The 22,314-nt window shown below is 36.1% G+C and overlaps 1 protein-coding gene and 1 long non-coding RNA gene across 3 annotated transcripts in view; both read left to right on the top strand.

Annotated features, from left to right (window-relative positions):
- LOC138305505 (uncharacterized) overlaps positions 1–10,572 on the top strand; it is a 32,270-nt gene extending 21,698 nt beyond the window's left edge. Inside the window, exons 7-12 of one of the 2 annotated variants that reach the window (XM_069245761.1) lie at positions 5,761–5,867; positions 6,816–6,865; positions 7,245–7,350; positions 7,792–7,924; positions 8,948–9,057; positions 10,414–10,572. In XM_069245761.1, the coding sequence (XP_069101862.1) occupies positions 5,761–5,867; positions 6,816–6,865; positions 7,245–7,350; positions 7,792–7,924; positions 8,948–9,057; positions 10,414–10,504 (597 nt within the window). In that variant the 3' untranslated portion in view covers positions 10,505–10,572. The remainder of the gene's footprint in view (positions 1–5,760; positions 5,868–6,815; positions 6,866–7,244; positions 7,351–7,791; positions 7,925–8,947; positions 9,058–10,413) is intronic. The other variant, XM_069245760.1, reaches the window with a different exon arrangement.
- A 2,403-nt stretch (positions 10,573–12,975) lies between these two features.
- Positions 12,976–21,812, top strand: LOC138306166 (uncharacterized). The gene is made up of 3 exons (XR_011205794.1): positions 12,976–13,091; positions 19,217–19,633; positions 20,444–21,812. It is a non-coding gene; the product is annotated as an uncharacterized lncRNA (long non-coding RNA).
- Positions 21,813–22,314: the final 502 nt, after the last annotated feature.

The raw sequence follows: 22,314 nt of genomic DNA, 5'->3' as shown, positions 1-22,314 counted from the left end.
ATTTATTCCACACGAGTGAGTTATTTTTTAAAAGTTACAAAAGACACGAGCTTTAGCGAGTGTCTTTTGTAACTTTTAAAAAATAACTTACGAGTGTGGAATAAATTCCATATCCAACAGCCACTAGTCGTGTGACCTGTTTCTACCACAATTATATTCGCTTTTAGCCGATAGAAATACGACGAGGATAAGTACGCTATCCAACAGCAGTTTTTGCGTCAAGCGGCGATCACAGCATAGCATGACGTCACTCGATTATTGATGACGTCGACAATTGATGACACGCACGACACTCAGAAAGACGTAGTTCGGTCAAAGTTCATCGTGTCAGCCAATCAGAATGCGTACAGAGTTTATACCACGTGTGGTATAAACAAATTGTTAATCAACAGCTGCATCGTTTATTTGATACCCTGAGAGTTGAATAACACTGGCTATTGTGGTAGAATCGTGTATACATAAGTCTAATTAACACAAAAAATGATATAAAATAATTTAGTTTGCCTTTGGGTCATGCGCTATCAGTACTTCATTCCATATACATGTAGGATATAGTGCCACGGAATTTTTTCGGGATGCAATTCATTATTTTTTTTTTTATATTTTTAACATGAAGTAAAATTAGAAGCTCAAACTTTTCGATGGTGGTAATGGTTTAAAGTAAGTAACTTTTGTGAATGAAGAAAAATACTAAATCGTCTGCTGCTGTTTTTGATAGTGAAAAAAATACCATTTATCAGCGGTGGAGCATCTTTAATGGTTAGTTGACGATGTTAAAACTTTTCTAGAGATAAAATGTTCATCTGTTTAGATGACAATGGGCTATTTTATTTAACAAATACCACAATGAAAATTAAACATGTAATAGATAATGATGTTATTGTTCGTCTTTCTTGGAGTTTGGTAAAAATGGTGAATTTTTGTGTTCATGAAGAGTATGTACTTACTAGCGGAAAGGAACCTATTTTCGCAGCGGTTTGATTTGGCATTCTCGCATTCTTGCATATTCCCTGTATCCTTACTATGAAATGGAGTTGGCGTTGTTCAATGCATGAACTGCCACTCATTTATGTTGATGTCATTGTCATTGTGACGTCACGGAAGATGGCTGTTGACGATAATGAATTGTTTATTTATCATAGACGCAAACTACCTTGAGGTTATATGATAAAATTGTTATCAAATAGAAATATAAGTATTATACTGCAATCAGTTGGCAATTATGGGAGGATGAATGCCAACTAAACAAGGGCAAATTCCTGATGAAGCACTTGCAATAAGCCTCACTATATTGTTGATGAGTACCTGGTCCGACGGACCGAGGTGAGCTTATGGGATACCGCAGCGTCCGGCGTCCGTCGTCCGTCGTCCGTCGTCCGGCGTCCGTCGTCCGTCGTCCGTCAACAATCGACTTCTTCTCCATAACCGCTGGTCGGATTTCAACAAAATTTGACTGGGTAGCATCCTTATGGGCTACTAACTAAAAATTGTACAAATGATGAGGCTGACCCCCCAGGGGGCTGAGGGGCGGGGCCAAAAAGGGTCAATTTGACTATTTCCATATAAACGACTTCTTCTCTGAAACCAAGCATGGGATAGCACCCATAATGCAATGGTAGCATCTTTATAGGGTGGGGATTCAAAATTGTACAAATGATGGGGCTGACCCCCCAGGGGGCTGAGGGGGCGGGGCCAAAAGGGGTCAATTTGACTATTTCCATATAAACAACTTCTTCTCTGAAACCAAGCATGGGATAGCACCCATAATGCAATGGTAGCATCCTTATAGGGTGGGGATTCAAAATTGTACAAATGATGGGGCAGACCCCCCAGGGGCCTGAGGGGCGGGGCCAAAAGGGGTCAATTTGGCTATTTCCATATAAACAACTTCTTCTCTGGAACCAAGCATGGGATAGCACCCATAATGCAATGGTAGCATCCTTATAGGGTGGGGATTCAAAATTGTACAAATGATGGGGCTGACCCCCCGGGGGCCTGAGGGGCGGGGTCAAAAGGGGTCAATTTGGCTATTTCCATATAAACGACTTCTTCTCTGAAACCAAGCATGGGATAGCACCCATAATGCAATGGTAGCATCCTTATAGGGTGGGGATTCAAAATTGTAAAAAAAAAAAGGGGCTGACCCCCGGGGGCCTGAGGGGCGGGTCAAAAGGGGTCAATTTGGCTATTTCCATATAAACAACTTCTTCTCTGAAACCAAACATGGGATAGCACCCATAATGCAATGGTAGCATCCTTATAGGGTGGGGATTCAAAATTGTACAAATCATGGGGCTGACCCCCCGGGGGCCTGAGGGGCGGGGTCAAAAGGGGTCAATTTGGCTATTTCCATATAAACGACTTCTTCTCTGAAACCAAGCATGAGATAGCACTCATAATGCAATGGTAGTATCGTTATAGGGTGGGGATTAAAAATTGTACAAATGATAGGGCTGACCCCCGGGGGGCCTGAGGGGCGGGGTCAAAAGGGGTCAATTTGGCTATTTCCATATAAACGACTTCTTCTCTGAAACCAAGCATGAGACAGCATTCATAATGCAATGGTAGAATCGTTATAGGGTGGGGATTCAAAATTGTACAAATGATGGGGCTGACCCCCCGGGGGCCTGAAGGGTGGGGTCAAAGGGGTCGATTTGGCTTTTTCCATATAAATGACTTCTTGTCTGCAACTAAGCATGGGATAGCACCCATAATGCAATGGTAGCATCCTTATAGGGTGGGTATTCCAAATTGTGCAAATGATAGGACTGACCCCCCGGGGGGCCTGAGGGGCGTGGTCAAAAGTGGTCAATTTCCATATTAATGACTTCTTCTCTGCAACTTAACATGGGATTACGCTCATAATGCAATGGTTACATCCTTAAAGGGTTTGGATTCAAAATTTTGCAAATGAAGGGGCTGACCCCCCGGGGGGCCTGAAGGGTGGGGTCAAAAGGGGTCAATTTAGCTATTTCCATATAAACGACTTCTTCTCTGCACCTAAGCATGGAAGAGAACTCATAATGCAATGGTAGCATCCTTACAGGGTTGGAATATGAAATTGTACAAATGATAGGGCTGATCCCCGGGCCTTAGACGGCAGTAGATGCGGGGTCAAAAGGTCAATTAGGCTACTATTTTCATATATATTACTTTGTCTCTGAACCTATGTATTGGATAGCATATTTGTATGGTATCAATAGCATCATTTTAAGGTTGTGATTCAAAAATTAAACTTTGGGAGTCAATTTTGCTAATTTTTCTAATGATTGTCAGTCTTTGTGATAATTACTAAAAAAAAAACCAGGTGAGCGATACAGGCCCTCTGGGCCTCTTGTTGATGAGTATATTTCGGGACAAATATCTTTTTTACAAAATTAAATCGAAAATACATGTCTGCGGAAACTTATCGCCCGCAAAAACTTGTTGTTCACAGAATATTTTTCATACGCGCGTGCGCATTTCACCTTATCTTCATGCGAATGGATATTCACGTATGATAAGTGTGAAATTCACATTTTAATTTCATATAAAATGTATTTTTGGCAAGGTTTACGCGAAATTCACATAAACAAATTCAAATAACTCTTTCTAGTGATATTCACATAAACCGAATGTTCACGTGAATTTCATGTTATTTTGTTAAATACGTGATTTTCGTATGAATTGTTTTCACGAGATTTCACATATTTGCGCTCGTTTCACGCGAAATTCACGTGCAGAATAATTGCCTGTGTGACAGCTTGTCATTAAACTCGATATGTAATGTAACCATGTTTGACCTAGTGGTTCGATAATGACATTTCCAAGTTAGAGATATTCGAAAATTGATACTTATTAAGTATAATTTACCTATGATCATACGATATATACCAATCAATGATATTTTAATCTAGATATGCATGTGACACGTTTAGGATCTTATCATCAGCAATATGAATACATGCAATGTAACAGTTGGAAACATCAAGGTAAAGAGAATTTATTTATATATGCATCATTTTTTATTTACACAGATTTGTGTGGTTAAAGGCCCACTAACTATCCCCAAACAAAATCATATTCTTTAAAACAATAATAAAATGTATATTGATGGCCTAAGATTAAGTCACAACACCGAAAAAATACCATACAAAATTCCCCCTGCATAATTTATGCTTCAAGATTCATTTCTCTGTTTTGCAATCTGGCGCCGTGATAATCTACTAAAGTGCGGTTGTTAGAACGACAGCAGTAAAATCGTACGACTCGCGTTATGAAAATTCACAATGAATTAATTTCAACTAAGGTTAATAATTTTTGCGTCTATACAAAATTATTAATTTCGTTTTACATTCCCATTTTGAAAATCAAAAGCAGTTTCAAAAATGTACTGGGCCTTTAAGCAACACTTCAATTCACACACGCGCACGTGATATAACGACACAATTAATGAGAGTCTAATCGCGTCAACAGATGTGCGATTGGTCACTTGAAAAGCATTACGTGAAAATCGCAATCTTTGAGATAATCTATAGAGGTTTATACATATATGGATTATACTATTGCCCTTTCTGCATATTTGCAAGTTAGTGGTGAGCAACACCACAGCGACCGCTGTGAAAATAACTTTCGACGATTGGAATGAGTGCAACGGTTAAGAAGGCGAAATAAATCACGTGATATATATATCTGAAGAAGGATTTTACGTTATCTTCATTATTCTAGCAGGAGGTTACGACGGAAGTTCCTTGACCATACATCTGGTAAACATACTACATGTCAATGTAGACTCGATTGTTCCTATAATCCGTAAACAAACCTATTTAATGGCCAACAAATTGTAAATTGTAAACCAATTTCAAACTATAATGTGTTTGACGGTATTTTTTTTCGCTGATCATCATCAAAACTACGGATTAAGTGTGAAAATATTTTGGTTTGTACTTGATACGTCGGCAATATCTATATATTTAAAGTGTTTGACGGTAATATTTTTCGCTGATCATCATCAAAAATACGGATTAAGTGTGAAAATATTTTGGTTTTTACTTAATACGTCGGCAATATATATATATATACTTAAAACATAGATATAATGTCATCTATTGTTGTTTCTATACTTAAAAGTCTTACAAAGACCGGCGAGTATTCGCAGTTAATGGCCATGACTCGTGTATCAGGGTATATGCCCGTTTAATCTTCTAAAGTGACCATTGTCCTACGTTCATTATTACAACACGAACTGTCATAAATAGATAAACAAGAACGGACGTTAAACCAGATTTTATCCGGATTTCGATATACACGCATATTTATATACATATAGAGTTATAAACATATTGATTGGTGAAAAGTGCATAATTAACTTCTAAGTTCACTTAAAAAATTCCCTGTTGCAGGTTATAATTCATTCATTCATTGATATTATAATTATTGCCATTTTCTTTTCAGTGCTAACAATACAATCGGACATTTCCACATTCAGTTATTGATCCCGGTTTTGTGGCCGATCTTGTCAAGCTAGCAGACGACAGTTGTATTTTCGGTGCTTTACAATTTTTAACATTGCATGTGTCTACTGTGTTTTCTAACTAAATGTTGTCATTTTTTTAAAGTTAGTATAATTATCGAACTTTTCCACATTTATATAGTTTACTAATCACTGTTTTCTGGCCGATGTTTGTAAGCAGACAACAGTTTTACTTCCGACGCTTTACGATTTTTATTTTTAATATGTTTTTGCTGTATTTTCAAACTAGATCTTGTAATTTTTTTCAGTGCGTGTCTGAGTTTAGTTCTAACAGGATGCCCTTCTACGTCATGGCGGCGATGTGTAGCAACAGGGGCATAGGGTTAGGTGACAAACTTCCTTGGCCTTCATTAAGGTAAGTCGATATTGTGTCAGTACTTGTTTGTTGTTTATAATTTTTTGTTTATTTGTATGGTCTGTTGGCATCTAAGGTCATTTAGGCCAGACTGTTATCTTTACAATTCAGGGGGATAAGGCAGTCTTATGACATTTAAAGATGCTCCACCGCTGACAAATGTTATTTTTTTCATTATCAAAAACAGAAACAGACGATTTAGTATTTTTATTCAGTTACAAAAGCTTCTTACTTTATACCATTACCATCATTGAAATGTTTGAGCTTCTAATTTTACTTCAAGTTAAAAATATAAAAAAAATAATTTATTGCATCCCGAAAAAAATCCGTGGCACTATATCCTATATGGAATGAAGTACTGATTGCGCATGTACCAAAGTCAAAATGAATTGTTTTATATCATTTTTGTGTAAATTAGACATAGATATACATGATTAAACATCAATTATTGTTCAAATGATAAATATAATATTTGCTCTGTCGGTGGTGGAGCATCTTTAAAACGATATAAACTTATTTCGCACTCCCGTCATCTTGGGGGGGGGGGGGGGGGGGGGTAATAGTATATCATTCTAGTTTCTTAGTGTATAATTGAAAAATAAAGAGACACCATTGGGGGGAAAACAACTGTCCCATGATAATTACGGGGACATTAAATACTATCACACAAGACACAAAGAAACCACAAAGAAAACCTGTTTCCCTGGTAACGGGAGGGAGTAGGGGAAGGAGAGACAGGGGCGGGGAATGAGGCTATATCAGTTATAAAATATTTTCCGCTAGGCAAATAATTGTGATATCACCGGTGGTAAATTCAAATTGATATACAAATTGTAGGTCCTATTCAAAATAATAATAATAATTACTGGTATTTCAAAATACTAGTAAATGTTTTTTGTAGGTATTGCTTTTAGAAGCATTCCCAATAGTTTCGATTTTTTTTTTCAGCAAAGAATATCGTTATTACATGGATTTAACATCAAAAATAGAAAATCCTGGTATGTATTCACAATTTTCTTCCGTTTAATTTTTTTTATTATTATTATTTTCCCATACATGTTAAAATCGTATGACTTCAAGGAAGCCGTATTCAACCTTGGCTGTTATAAGGAATTCAAACTTAACAAAAAAGTTGCTATTGTGTTATTTCTTCCTGAAACACAGGTCTTTAGAGAAAGGATTATAATTCAAACTTGATTGTTGAAAAATACTATGTGAAAAATAAAGTTGCCAGTAGTCGTTTTAAACTTTCCATATTTTGTGTCTCAATGTGATAACGGAAACTCATATGTTATCTTACATATACTACCAACAATAAATGGAAACCCAAGTCGGCCAAATCATACCAAGAACATCATATATAGTTTTTTTATACAGGTAAAAAGTGTATCAATATAAAAGGAAGGGTGACGTGGCAGTGTACCTGTATGGAAGAGAAGTCACGTGATACTATCATCAATATCGTCATCAGTAGAAACCCCAGGTAAGTTTAATTATCTCACATCTTTTAATGTCTTTGGCAATTATGTAAAGGTGACGCATTGAGTAAAATATTAAGGTCGCGACTTTACTGAAATATATTTGTGGCGCCGTTAGAAGGAGACTATTTTTCGACCCCACTTCCTTTTATAGAGAAACAAAGTCAAAACAAGAATCTGTATTTTAACCAGAATTTTTTGGAGAAGAGGTTTTAGAGGTATTTCATTTTAAGCATCATTGTCATATAGAATACATTGATATACCACTTAACTTATTTAGGTATAAAGGTCATCCGAACATGACCACTTATGGGATGTTGTCAGAATGAGATCCTCAATTTATCGAAGTGGTTATAAGGATCTGTATTTTAATCAGATTGCTTATTCGTAATGAAATTTCACCAAATTTGATTTAATTAATTCCTGATTTGTTGTTTGTTTACAAGTCCAGAGATAGTAGCGGATCCATACGTCCACAAGGTTGTGTCCAGTCTCGATGAGGCTCTGCTGTACGTTAGCACTGCATTACGCGACACAGTGGAAACCATTTGGGTCATGGGAGGCCAACAAATATATACTGTAAGTAATTACACAGAGGGAACAGTTTGGGACGCATCTGTAATGTTAATTAACTGTCATATCAGAGTTATCTCCCTTATGGGTAGGTATTGATTGTGACGTCAATATATTTTGAGCACAAATTACACAGTTTTCCACGAAAAGTAAGAAAAAGACGTTGCACATATAAAATTGACTAAAACAATCTATACATACTCGCAAGGAAACATAACTCTGTAATATGCGAATATAGAATATTCACTTGTAGACTTGTGGTATCAGAGGGTGATTAAGTGAAAGTTAAATTTATTTGACATTTGCCGTTTCGGTATGGGATGTCTACACAATAATCATTGCTTCACGTGAATTTCATGTACTATAAAAAGGGCAAGAGTTCCTCTATACAAGAAAACAACACGAATATACCATATTCTCCCAAAACACTCATTGTTCACTACACACACGCTACAAACCACATACATAGGAGACCGTCCTTACATGACACCTGGCTGTTAAATAAACGTTTATATAATAAACCCAAGCTAACACGAATATACCACAGTCTCCCAAAACATCCAAAACACTAATTGTGCACTACATACACGCTACAAACCACATACATAGGAGACCGTCCTTACATGACACTGGCTGTTAAATAAACGTTTATATAATAAACCCAAGCTAACACGAATATACCACAGTCCTCCCAAAACACTATTGTGCACTACATACACGCTACAAACCACATACATAGGAGACCGTCCTTACATGACACTGGCTGTTAAATAAACGTTTATATAATAAACCCAAGCACACGATATACCACAGTTAAATAAACATTATCAACAAACAAACAGAGACACATGACACTGGCTGTTAAATAAACGTTTATATAATAAACCTAAGTTAACACGAATAAACCACAGTCTCCCAAAACATCATTGTGCACTTCATACACGCTACACACCGCATCATGTGTAGGTCGTGTAGTGCTTAATCTGTAAAAGTGATAATGTTAGTTGTACTTTTATATTACAATTGTAGGAGGCCGTTAACCATCCGCAGTGTGAGAGGGTCTACCTAACACATATATACGGAGAGTTCGAGGCTGACACATTCTTCCCGCCAATTGAGGATAAATTCAAAGAAGACAAGTAAGTTATAACATACTGTACAGCTGCTAAATTTCGCGGGTGTTAATTTTATTGATTTACTATAGGGAACTTATCCGATGATATAAATATAAAAAGACGAATGTTTGTATTCAAATGCGAGGATGATGTACTAAACGCCATTATGGCCCATTTGAGAGGCCACTATTTTCTCATAGTATTTTCTCATGATGGATCCCTCGAGAATACTATCTGTAATTACTAAAGGGAACTTATCCGATGATATAAATATAAAAAGACGAATGTTTGTATTCAAATGCGAGGATGATGTACTAAACGCCATTATGGCCCATTTGAGAGGCCACTATTGTCTCATAGTATTCTCTCATGATGGATCCCTCGAGAATACTATCTGTAATTACTATAGGGAACTTATCCGATGATATAAATATAAAAAGACGAATGTTTGTATTCAAATGCGAGGATGATGTACTAAACGCCATTATGGCCCATTTGAGAGGCCACTATTGTCTCATAGTATTCTCTCATGATGGATCCCTCGAGAATACTATCTGTAACAATAGTGATAGTGCCCTTGAGTTTAGTTAATCGGGTATAACGTCCTATCGACAGTCAGTGTTATTTAAAGACGTTCCCCATATGTGCAATGTTCTGCAGTGTGTACATGTTTTTGGGGAGACTGTGGTATGTTCGTATTGTGTCTCCTTGTGATAGTGTGTTTTTGGAGGCTGTGGTATGTTAGTGTTGTGTCTCCTTGTGATAGTGTGTTTTTGAAGGCTGTAGTATGTTTGTGTTGTGTCTCCTTGTGATAGTGTTTGTCGGGAGGCTGTGGTATGTTCGTGTTGTATCTCCTTGTGATAGTGTTTTGTGAGACTGCGGTATGGTCGTGTTGTGTCTCCTTGTGATAGTGTTTTGGGAGACTTGAGTATGTTAGTGTTGTGTCTCCTTGTGATAGTGTTTTGGGAGACTTGGGTATGTTGGTGTTGTGTCTCCTTGTGATAGTGTTTTGGGAGACCGCGGTATGTTGGTGTTGTGTCCCCTTGTGATAGTGTTTTGGGAGACTTGTGTATGTTGGTGTTGTGTCTCCTTGTGATAGTGTTTTGGGAGACTGCAGTATGTTAGTGTTATGTCTACTTGTGATATTGCGTTTTGGGAGACTGCGGTATGTTCGTGTTGTGTCTCCTTGTGATAGTGTGTTTTGGGATACTGCGGTATGTTCGTGTTGTGTCCCCTTGTGATAGTGAACATCTTGCCTATTTTATAGTGCTGTGTCACTGACGTACGCTTTGGTTCATTATATTCATGTCCTATTAACAGCCAGTGCATTGTAATTATCTGTACTGTTAATAATGCGTTATCCACCTTGTCTTGTTCCAGGTCGGTGGTACTGGACAGAGCGCTACAGGAGGAACGTGGTATAACATACAAGTACCAAGTCTTTTCCCCAAAGATTCAAGCGAACCGTTAATGCTTGTCCTTTTATTTATATGGAGGTTGTGTTTATTTATGTTAAAACATAATATAATAAAATAAAGAAAACAATTATTTGTTTTGTCTCTTTCATATCTAACAATCAGATTATTAATTAGATCCTTATTATCACTACGTTTGATAATAGTATCTGACATTAGGGCTCACGTTCTGGTGACCTTTGGAAAAGGCCAATCAAATTGCTGCTGCCAGAATTTTGACTGGGGACGATGCACTTTGAACAGAAAACAACAAAGCTTAATGTATATGTATATTGAGGCGTTAACAATTAAGGTAGCTAGGTGTAGAAAATGCATTGAATTTGGAGTACAGGTGGCATAAAGGTCATCCGAACATGACCCCTTATGGGATGTTGTCGCATCATATATTGAACAGGGTCGTTATTAGGATCAGATTGATTGATTATCAAAACAGAAAAGTAACGAAGCAAAGGTTGTTGCACACAAACAAGCCGTATGTTTAAATGTACACACTGTATAGTGTATACACTATCAACCGCAATATAAAATTCCGTGGTTTTTTTGTAAAACAACTTGTTCACGGCAATTTGCTATAGCAATTTTAAGTTAAAATGTTGTTTTGGTTTTTAATTTTTAATCTTGTTCACTGCGATATATTTTCTCGGATCTTTATCGCTTGCGAAATACTAGAGATTTATACTGTAAACACGAAAATTTTTGCGAGGGGCCAATTTCTGCAAACTACGCAAAAGTCGCTAGATCGCGAATATTGCCCCCAGGCGTAATAATTTGTGAATGCTTGAGATGTTTAGCCAAAAATCTAAAGGTTTGTATATCATGAAAATCAAACCACCGAGAAAGTTTGATTAATTAAGCACTCGCGCAAATATTCAGTTTTACAGTATATCACCCGAAATTAAGTTGGTTCACTGTAGATGCAATATTAGCGAAATTATTCGTCAAATATTTTTTTCAAAGATGCTCCACCGCCGATAATGTAAAATAATTTATTTTGCTTTCCGTGCATGCGCAGTCAGTACTGCATTCCATATACGACATAGTGCCACGGAATTTTTTCGAGGTGCATATCGATTATTTTTGATATTTCTATATTGAAGTAAAGTTAGAAGAACAAACTTTTCAATGGTGGTAAGGGTGTAAAGTAAGTAACTTTTGTAACTGAAGAAAAATACTAAATCGTCTGCTTCTTTTTTTATAGAATAAAAAACCATTTGTCAGCGGTGGAGCATCTCTAATAAAATATGTGAATTGCAATATACGTTCCTTTTGCATCAGGGCCAACGCAGCATTTTCCATATTTATTGATTTTATTGCTTACACCACTCTCTCACTCTTTATTATAACTCATTCATACACATCCATTCAAAATAGATAAAATAACTAAATTTAAAGACGATTTACTTGATATTGTAAATATTGAGCAAATATAAGGGGAGAAACCTCATATGTGAAAGAAACATAAGAGAGACATTTTTGTTGCACTTATTCTAGTATATACCTTACTAGCTTATTCCGAATTTGCATATTACGGAGTTGATCTGCCCTTGCGTGTAGGTATTGATTGTGACGTCATGTGTTTGCGAGCGTAACACCACACGTTTCGGAGAAAACGACGTGAATTGCGCTCACAAAATAATGACGTAACAATCGATACCTACCCGCAAGGGAGCTAACTCTGTAATATACAAACACGGAATATGATCATTTCAGATACTGTCATATCAAATTATGTTGTAACCTATATGCAATTATTACACAAACATTCACATTATTTACATTCAACATAGTATCTTATAAGGATAAATTAAGTGTCAAACATGAGTATCTGCCATATCCACGGAGAGATACACAATAACATGCATCAAGTTAGCGAAAAAATTGAAGCCGTTTAGTTTTGTTTATGTAAAGCATGGAATACAATCCTACAGATCTTGGTATCACATTAGTCAACATGTGTGACTATTCTATAAATATCCTTTGTATTTGATTTTAGTGCACGTACCGATTGACTTGTAAACAAACACCCCTATTTGTAAGATAATTTTTTCACTTGAGACAGAAGATGACCTTTTCATATCAGTAAAACACTTTAGTTCAACACTTATTGAATGAAGAGGAAGCGAAAACAATTAACCCACCTGTTATGTTTTAACAGTCCCCTGAGTAGTTTACGTTTATTCCGAGGTTACATATTTTATTTCCTTGTATCCACGTGACGGCCATTTGTGCACTCGTTCACACATCATTGCGATTAATGGACTCCATTACAAACTTGCATATAAATATTACGCGACCTTAGCTTCGAAATTTCATATTACATTTCCAATCTCGATACCTTCAACTGTATAAGTAAATTTGTCCCTAGATCGACTGTGTAATGTTTACTGTAGGCCTGTGCACAGTGCACAGTGCACACATGTACACATATGTGCAGCAAATTGAAACTAAGTTCAAAATATATGATTCTCAGAATTACGCATGCGTCAAATACGCCATCTTTGATTGGATATATTGGTTGGTCCCGGGAAATTGCAACAAGTTAAATTCTTATTTTCTCTTAACGGCATCTTTCCATCCAAAACGGTAAGTTATACGCATTACGATATGATAATGAAGATAAGTTATTATTCAGCCATCTTAAAAAATGCATACCACTCTACGTGTTTTTGCGAAAGATATGCCTTGTTTAGTTTCACATTTTTGATACTATCAACTGGCCTATTTGCATATAACTGCATTGCATGTTTAAACAAGAGCATTTCTATTTGCCACTAATTAATGTTATGTCATGCATAAGAGGGAATTAAAAATACATTTGTTTGTTTCGGTAGACCACCTTTGTTGCCAATGGTATTTAATGGCTGACTGAATGTAAGGTTTGATGTCGGTGTAAGGTAGTTTCAAATCTGTTTGTGCTAGGCGAAGAGCAGTCTTAGCTGCTTTATAAGCATTTTCATTCCCCTTTATACCCACATGGTTTGTTTGTTTGTTTGAGTTTTATGGCCCATCGACACCTAAGGTCATTTAGGGCCAAACGATAAGTCAGGCATTGATATCAGGATAAAAACTGATTGCATCTGAAAGAACTAAAACACAGATTGTAAATGTTGATTTTATAAAAAAGAGTTGCATGCGAGATAAATAGTTTTGGCTAAAACACATGAGAAAAAACTCAATGTTGATGAAACGATGAAATGTTGAGTTGAAACGATGATAAGATGAGAAAACGTTCATTTTTTGTTTAAAATGCCGATTTCTTTGAGATAATTGAAAATACGAGTACGTCTCACGACATGGAACAAAGTGTACATATCGGAGACATCGTAGTATTTATCTCGTATGTGTTTAAAATCAATACATTGCACTACAATATGCTCCACTGTGAGAGGAGAATCACATGCATGGCATGTAGGAGGATCCTCCCCTCTCAATCTCTATATATTTACATTTACTTGTTACTTCTTCTATATAAACTAACCAAGGCAAAGCGAAAGATATGACGGTATAACTGACACCGATCAATATACATTGCACTAAAATATGCTCCACTGTGAGAGGAGAATCACATGCATACCAATAATGATAATGAAATAGATTATATATAAAAACATAAGTATATTTAAATACAAATGTAACATATTTTTGTCCGAAAATGATTCATATACAGATATGATACTATCGATATCGTTGATATATCAACATTGGAAAACTTATATTTTAGAATCAATACATATATATATATTCGTACCTAGAACAAGAGTTGCCTAAATCTGATAGCACCGTTCAAAAAATCATAAATACATAGCTCTATTCCATCTACATCATTATGGTTGCACACATGTTATCTCAATACTCACAGAATAAAACTTTGACCTAATCAAAACAAAAAAGAATCTGCATACTTAGCTTCAGTTTGACTTACATAAAACACACTGTCCAGACTTACATGTATTGACTAGTGCAGTGTCTTGAATGTCATTTACAAATCGCATTTTTACCAAATTGACAAAAATCTATAATATTTTGTTTTCAACTGAATTATATAACAATGTAGTGCCAAACCTGTACATACCGACCAAAGGGGAACTGGTCTCTATAGTCTTGTACGATTTATACAAAAGTCAAATAGTGTTATGAAAGAATATTTGAGTAAATTTGTTTGTTTAACGGCCCATCGAAAACCATGGTCATTTAGGGTCAAAATTTAATTAAGGACAACATTAATATAAATTTTAAAACATATTAAGGCAAAAACTGGAAAGTGGTCTTAAACATGTGTTTGTATAGAGTGATATAAGCACTATAGCGGTGTGCATCAGTGACCGTGTTCCGATATCACTGTGTTGTCATTGTTTGTTTGTTTGATTAATTAACGTCCTATTAACAGCTATGGTCATGTAAGGACGGCCTCCCATGTATACTATGTATGCTACCATGATAAACAAAACAGACATTACGTTATCTTACTGATACTTCCTTTAGCGAGTAGCAGTAAGCCGGGCGGTGAGATAAGGTTAAAAATATAACACACACTATTGTAACAACGTATACATTTAAGGAATAGATTTTTTATTTTTTGAGCCGGGTTACATAATTTACACGTGCTTCATATCATTACACCCTCATAACCTCAACAAAATAAAAATCGATTCCTTATATTTACAGTTTTTTAAGCAAATGAAAATTATAAGTCCCCTGTCGTCTGTCTGTCTGTTCGTCTGTCAGTCTGTCTGTCCTGATTTCGTTTCCTGGCGATAACTTGAGAAAAATCAACGGATTTTGATCAAACTTCACGCAATGGTAGTATATGGGAAAATACAGCTTGGGATTGAATTTGGGGTCAAAAGGTCAACTAAAAAGGTCACTGTTACTAATTTTTTTAGTTTCCAGATGAAGAACACATCAACGGAATTTGTTCAAACATCATACAAAGGTAACTTAGGGGATAACATATCTTGGAATTGGATTTGAGGTCAAAAGGTCAACTAAATAGGTCACTGCTACTAAAACTAGATTGTTTCACAAAATATTAGTTTCCAGACGATATCTTGAGAAAACATCAGTACATTTGATAAAACATTACACAATTGTGGTATATGAAAAAATACGCAATTGGATTGAATTTGGGGTTAATGATCAACAAAGATCACTGTTACTAAAAATAGATTATTGAAACATTTTTTGGTTCCAGACGATATCTTGAGAAAAAATCAACGGATTTTAATTAAGCTTCACACAACGGTAGCTTAGGACACAATATAAATTGGAATTGAATTTGGGGTTAACAGGTCTACTACACAGGTCACTGTTACTAAAAATAGATTGTTTTACAAAATATAAGTTTCCAGACGATAACTTGAGAAAAATGAACGGATCTTGATCAATCTTCACACAATGGTAGCGTATGAGAAAATACAGTTTGGTATTAAATTTGGGGTCAAAAGGTCAACTACAAATTTGATAATAGAACACATATTTCAATATGTCGTGAATCATATTTATTTCATTTCTCGCTTACTAATTTAACGCAAAGTTCGAAGAAAGTTTACATAAAGTAATCAAACACAACACTTTTATGCTCTAGTAATTAAAAATGATAAGTTAATTGGAAAGATGACAGATGCACGTAATATTATATTTTGGCTTCGTTTTTCGGTATCCTCGCAAAAACGTTGTTTTCAGTGTTCTGTTTTTTATTGGTGAAAAAATACTACATATATCTTCACAATAAAACCTTACATTTCACTGTGAGAAATGTAATAAATACTTACTACCTGTATAAGATGACTAAACAACATAATTACATAATTAGCTTTGTTTGTTCTTTGGGCGAGATGACTACATAAACCAAAATAATTCTGACAGTTTTTTTTCAAACTATTTCGTCCCCTGCAATTCACTGTCAAAATTTAACAAGTATCAATTTGATTGGCCATTTCCAAAGGTCACCTGGACATGACCCCTAACGGGATTTTCGCATATCCACTTATCAAACGTAGTGGTAATATGGATCTGTATTTTAATCAGATTGAAGATGCATTATATTAGTGGTAACTTTCTTATTTATTGAAATATGCTCCGATTCTCATTGGCTCACGCGAGGTTCGATATATAGCAAACTTACTCGGTGTATACTTCATTGTCCCTACATCGATTTCTTCAGGGTGGCGTCCTATAACTATTGTTTTTCTTGTAACTAACACTGATAAATGTCAAAAGTATTTTGTAAAGTAGATATTTAAATGAGAAATTAAAGACCATAGATTCGGTACATTTAGTGTTATATCGCCCTGATATAATTAAAATAATTACCTTGGGCGTATTATGTAATTCTACAAGAGCGGTATAACACGATATATTTATATTTACTTGTCACTTCTATTATATAAACTAAGCAAGGCAAAGTATATGACGGTATAACTGATACCAAAACGTGACCATTATGACGTCACTAATGTTGACGTGGTGACGTCAACTGATCACCACCAAATGGCTGTTCCATCTTGTGGATTAAATCGTCGTTGATAACCGGTTTTCCTGTTCTAGCTTAAGCAATATTAATGCAGAGACCCTAAAATGAGTTGATAATGTAAATATAAGCATTAAACTATATTCCTATGGCCTCTATATAGACCATAGATGCCATAGGAAGATAGTTTAATCCTTAAATAGATGCCAGAGCTTTGCAGACAATCATCTCATAATGCGCTAGCAAAGCTCTGGCATCTATACAGACCATAGATGCCATAGATTTGTTTGTTTGTTTGAGTTTATTTAGGGCCAAACTACAAGTCATGCATTAATATCAGGATAAAAGATCAGGGTAAGAAAAGGCAAGTAAGGACTAAAACATATTGTAAACGTTTATTTGATAAAAAAAAGGTTTGCATGGGATAAAATAGTTTTGGCTAAAACACATGAGAAAACTCATGCACAATGTTGATGAAACGATGAAATGTTGAGTTGATACGATGTATGATGATAAGAAAACGTTCATATTTTGCTTAAAATACCGATCTCTTTGAGATAATTAAAAATACGATTATGTCTCACGGCATGAAACAAAGTGTACATGTCTGAGACATCGTAGTATTTATCTCGTATGTGTTTAAAATCAATACAATGCAATAAAATATGCTCCACTGTGAGAGGAGTATCACATGCATGGCATGTAGGAGGATCCTCCCCTCTCAATAGATAGGAATGTGTAAAATATGTGTGTCCAGTTCGGAGCCGAGAGAGAACAACTTCCTCTCTGCGGTCTCTCCGACTGGACTGTTTAGGATTAAGTGTAGGTTGAATTTTAAACAGTTTATTGTTTCTTTCGGTAGACCACCTTTGTTGCCAATGGTGTTTGATGGCTGACTGAATTGAAGGTTTGATGTCGGTGTATGGTAGTTTCAAATGTGTTTGTGCTAGGCGAAGAGCAGTCTTAGCTGCTTTATCAGCCTGTTCATTCCCCTTTATGCCCACATGACTGGGAATCCAGAGATAAGTAATTTGAGTTTTAGAAGATAATCGAAATGTTCGGATTAAAAGATTTTGGATTAGAGTATTTCTAGGGCTTCTTGATTTCAAAACCTGAAGAACCGAAAGAGAGTCTGAACAGATGATTGCCTTTTCAATGCGGTGTTCTTCGATGTGGTCAAAAGCCAGACCGATAGCACAAGCTTCCGCAGAGAAAATGGAGGCAACATCTGGAAGTCGGATAGAGGAACAGTGATTAGATGTACAGCATGCTGCCGCAACTTTATTACCATCTTTTGAGCCGTCAGTATAGATCTTAACATGATCAGGGAAAGTCCTGATGCACTCCCGAAAGGAGGATTTATGTTCTTCGGGTAATGCACTGGACTTTGCTCTCTCATGCAAAGATAAATTGATATCAGGTGTTTGAATGAGCCATGGTGGTACATCCGATATGGTGTACTCGTCAATGGTGTCGAAATTTATATTTAGTTCCTGTAAAAACTTTGAAATTCTGATGCCAAATGTTTGTATGAGCTTTTGATTTTGTCTGAATATGTCCTGGTGTTGTGGATTAAATACAAGATCGAATGCGGGGTTCTTGGGATTGGATTTCAGTTGAGCAGCATACTGTAAGGATAATTTCTTTCGTCGATCGTCTAGAGATGGCTCATTAGCTTCCACATGGAGATTCTTTACAGGTGTTGTTCGGAAAGCTCCAAGTGCCAGACGCAGTCCCTGATTCTGTATAGGGTCAAGCATCTGTAGATAGGAGCTGCGAGCCGATCCATAGACAATAGAGCCGTAGTCAAGTTTTGATCTAATAAGTGCCCGATAGATACGTAGAAGCATTTCACGGTCTGCACCCCAATCAGAATGGGAAAGAACTCGTAGAATGTTCAGCGCCTTCGAGCACTTATCCTTCAGATGTTTGATATGTGGAACAAAGGACAGCCTCGAATCAAACATTAGTCCAAGAAACCTAGTTTGTTCAACTACTGGAATTTTAATTCCATCGAGTGTGAGGTCAGGATCATTGTGTGGTTTTTGTTTTTGACAGAAGTGCATACAGACAGTTTTTGATCTTGAAAATCTAAAGCCATTTTGCCATAGGATGCCATAGGAAGAAAATTTAATGCTTAAGTACACCTTAACATAGTAAATTGATAATAATAGCATTTATATATGAATACAATGTTAATCAACAATAATGACTTAAACTATCAATTTTCGTATTTCAGGAACCATTATGTCGTTGTCAAAATTTTCATCGTCAAGAGTCGGCAAAAATGTGAGCTTAAGTGACTGTGGAAAAACTGCTCGGTGGGTAGGCAATAACAACATCCGGGGATATATTGCATGCAAGAATGCAATACGATGTGGTTGTGAAATCACAATAGAAATTGATGCAATACGATGTACCAGGTGTGTCATTGGATTTACCACAAGTGATCCCAACAACGTTGTCACAGGAACTAGACCTTCGATTACAGGAAAAGTCTATGTAACAGCCAAATCTACGACTCGCTTTGTAAAGGTGAAGCGGAATGAGGAATCACTTGTTATAAATGTGCGTGGAGTGGAAAAGAGAAAACAATGCATTGGTGATATATGGATCACTGTTGGTGTGTTTTATGGGAATGGAAACATTACCCTGAGTAAGTATTCGTAAATAAAAATGGAGAATAATATAGTATTTGCCATTTCTGTTCCTCCGCGTATCCGCGTAAATCAAATAAATTTAGTATAAGATATGGTTCGAATTGATAAATTTACGTGTATTTGGTTTAGGTGGGCGTTAGAATTGTCTCCCTTAATACTGCCCAACTTTTGGGCTTCTTTTGAGCCCTCGTCCCTGTGTGGTATGGGCTTGGCAGTTACGACCAGGGGTCAAAACCAAGAGCCTACCTCACAGGGGCAAGCGCTCAACAGAAGACCAAAAGTGAGGCGGTATCAAAGGAGGCGGTATCAAAGGAGGCGTAAGGATGAAAAGAAAAGTTTGTTTGAGTTTTATGTCCCATCGACAACTAAGGTCATTTAGGGCCAAACAACAAGTCATGCATTAGATGGAAGATACAAACAAAATATACATAATGATTGCATCTAAAAGATCAGGATAGGACATAGGCAAGTAAGAAATAAAGCATATATTTCATAAAACGATTGTTTGGGGTAAAATAGTTTTGGTTGAAACACCTGAGAAAATTCATGCGCAATGTTGATGAAACAATACAATGTTGAGAAAAGATATGATCCTAGATTAAGTCATGCAAGTGGGGCAGCAAGTTCTACCTGAAGCGCTTAAAATCACATACAGATAAAATTCACAATATTTCGTACCACAATTAAGAAATTAAATTAAAGCAAGTATAACACAAATTCGTAAGTAATAATCGTCGACTGCTTAAAGTCACACTTCGGTATTACACAGATTATGTTAGTATCTAAATTTTGCGCTTATGTTTCAGAAAATGGGAATTCTATCGAAGAATGGAAAGGGTTTGGAGACATTATACAAGTGGGCACTGGAGGAAAACTGTCCGACTGGAATCCCGAAGCCTGTATTTGTATAGACGTTCCTACATGTATGCGGTTACTACTTGGTATCAGTCCACTTAAACAGAATAAGGGCCATTTTGTTAAATTGTATACATCGACCACTAAAACATTCAAAAATAAAAATGAATGCGATATCGTTATGCAATCTGAGAAGGCCGCTAATTTGGAAATAATTTATTCTCATGGGGCCTTAAAATATCACTGCGCTGATATCACTGCGCTGACATCAAAGGGTTGACATCGGTGAAAACAGATTGTGATGGTAGATTCAGTCTTGTATTTGAAATTTTTAATTCCAAATTGACCATTACTGAGTCCAATAACTTAATGGCAATCGAAGACTGCCAACTAATGGATGAAGATGAGTATCTCCAAGTCACAATGAAGGAATCAACTGAAAGTTGTACGTCCTCGTTGGAGTCCAATATTAATGATGATTGTGATGATGATGGTGTGGAATCAACAGATGAAATAAAATTCATTCCTCCTCCTGCTGAAAAAGCTCCCGTAAACAAATGTCTTTCAGACATAACAAATATCCCTGATTTTAAGCAAATTGAACGACATCAAAAGAATGTGTGCCATCCGAACACTAGTAAACCTTGCTTGACCACTAACTATGTCAAGTTGGTGAACGATTTAATGCCTTTTCCTTTCTGTGACTATTTGGTAGAAGATAGTTATATCTCCATTGATGACCAGTCACACATCATGAAGTTAAACAAAAACTCACATCCGCATGAAGTGAACAGACATATCATATCAATGTTAGACAAAACGGATATTGACGAAAGGAAATTGAGATTACTATTAAAGAAATCTGATCTACCCCATCTCCTCGAAAATTCAGATTTTAGTTAGTAGAAGGATCCCCTTGAAGGCTGTTGGTCAAAACAGAAGGGACAATTATGCTTGAAACTTTATACCATGGCAGCTTACATTGCATAATGTAACATCGTCTGGGATTGAATTTTGGGCCAAAAGGTCAATAACAAACATAACGGTTAATATTTGGTAGTCTTGGTGATTTTTAGTTCCCTTTAAACCCTAGTTTAGTTAACAGTCTATGGACATTTAGGATCATTGAAGTGTTAAGTTTCCAGACTATATTCACTTATTGGGTTTTGTTTGTTTGTTTGTTTGTTTGAGTTTTACGGCCCATCGACAACTTTTAGGGCCAAATTACAGGGCAGGCATTAGTACCCGGATATAAACAAGGACTGTATATAAAAGATCAGGATAAGAAAAAGGCAAGCAAACACTAAAAATAATTGTAAATGTTGATTTAATAATTAACATTTTTTGTTTTTTTTTGTTTGTTTTTGTTTTTGTTTTGTTTTTGTTATGTTTTTGCTTGCCTTTTTCTTATCCTGATCTTTTATATACAGTCCTTATTGGGATAAAGGTTAAAAGGATGATTACGAAGACTACTGACCAAAAATACTAAGTGCATTGTAATAGAATGGAGAACGGCCGTGGGCATGCTATTTCAAGTAGGGAAACGATAATCGCTGTATATCTATTTCCTCATAATGCACAGGGCGATCTCTAAGTTTCTACGAAAAATATAACTTATACAAAGAAAGGGGTGTAAAACAGCTCACACGGAATTACATAACGTCATCAATACATATGACGAAACCCTAATGATCAAATCAATTTGACGCATAATGAGTTCCGGTGATAATTTCGCAACGGCAATGCAAAAACTGGAAAGTAACTGAAATTTCATTAATGTTTGTTAACTTTTAAACATTCATTGAGCATTAATTGTTTTTAC

The sequence above is a fragment of the Argopecten irradians genome, chromosome 13 (genome assembly GCF_041381155.1).
Source record: "Argopecten irradians isolate NY chromosome 13, Ai_NY, whole genome shotgun sequence".
Classification (NCBI taxonomy): Eukaryota; Metazoa; Mollusca; class Bivalvia; order Pectinida; family Pectinidae; genus Argopecten; species Argopecten irradians.
Note: the sequence above shows the minus strand (reverse complement) of the source record. Positions and strands in the feature narration are given on the sequence as shown.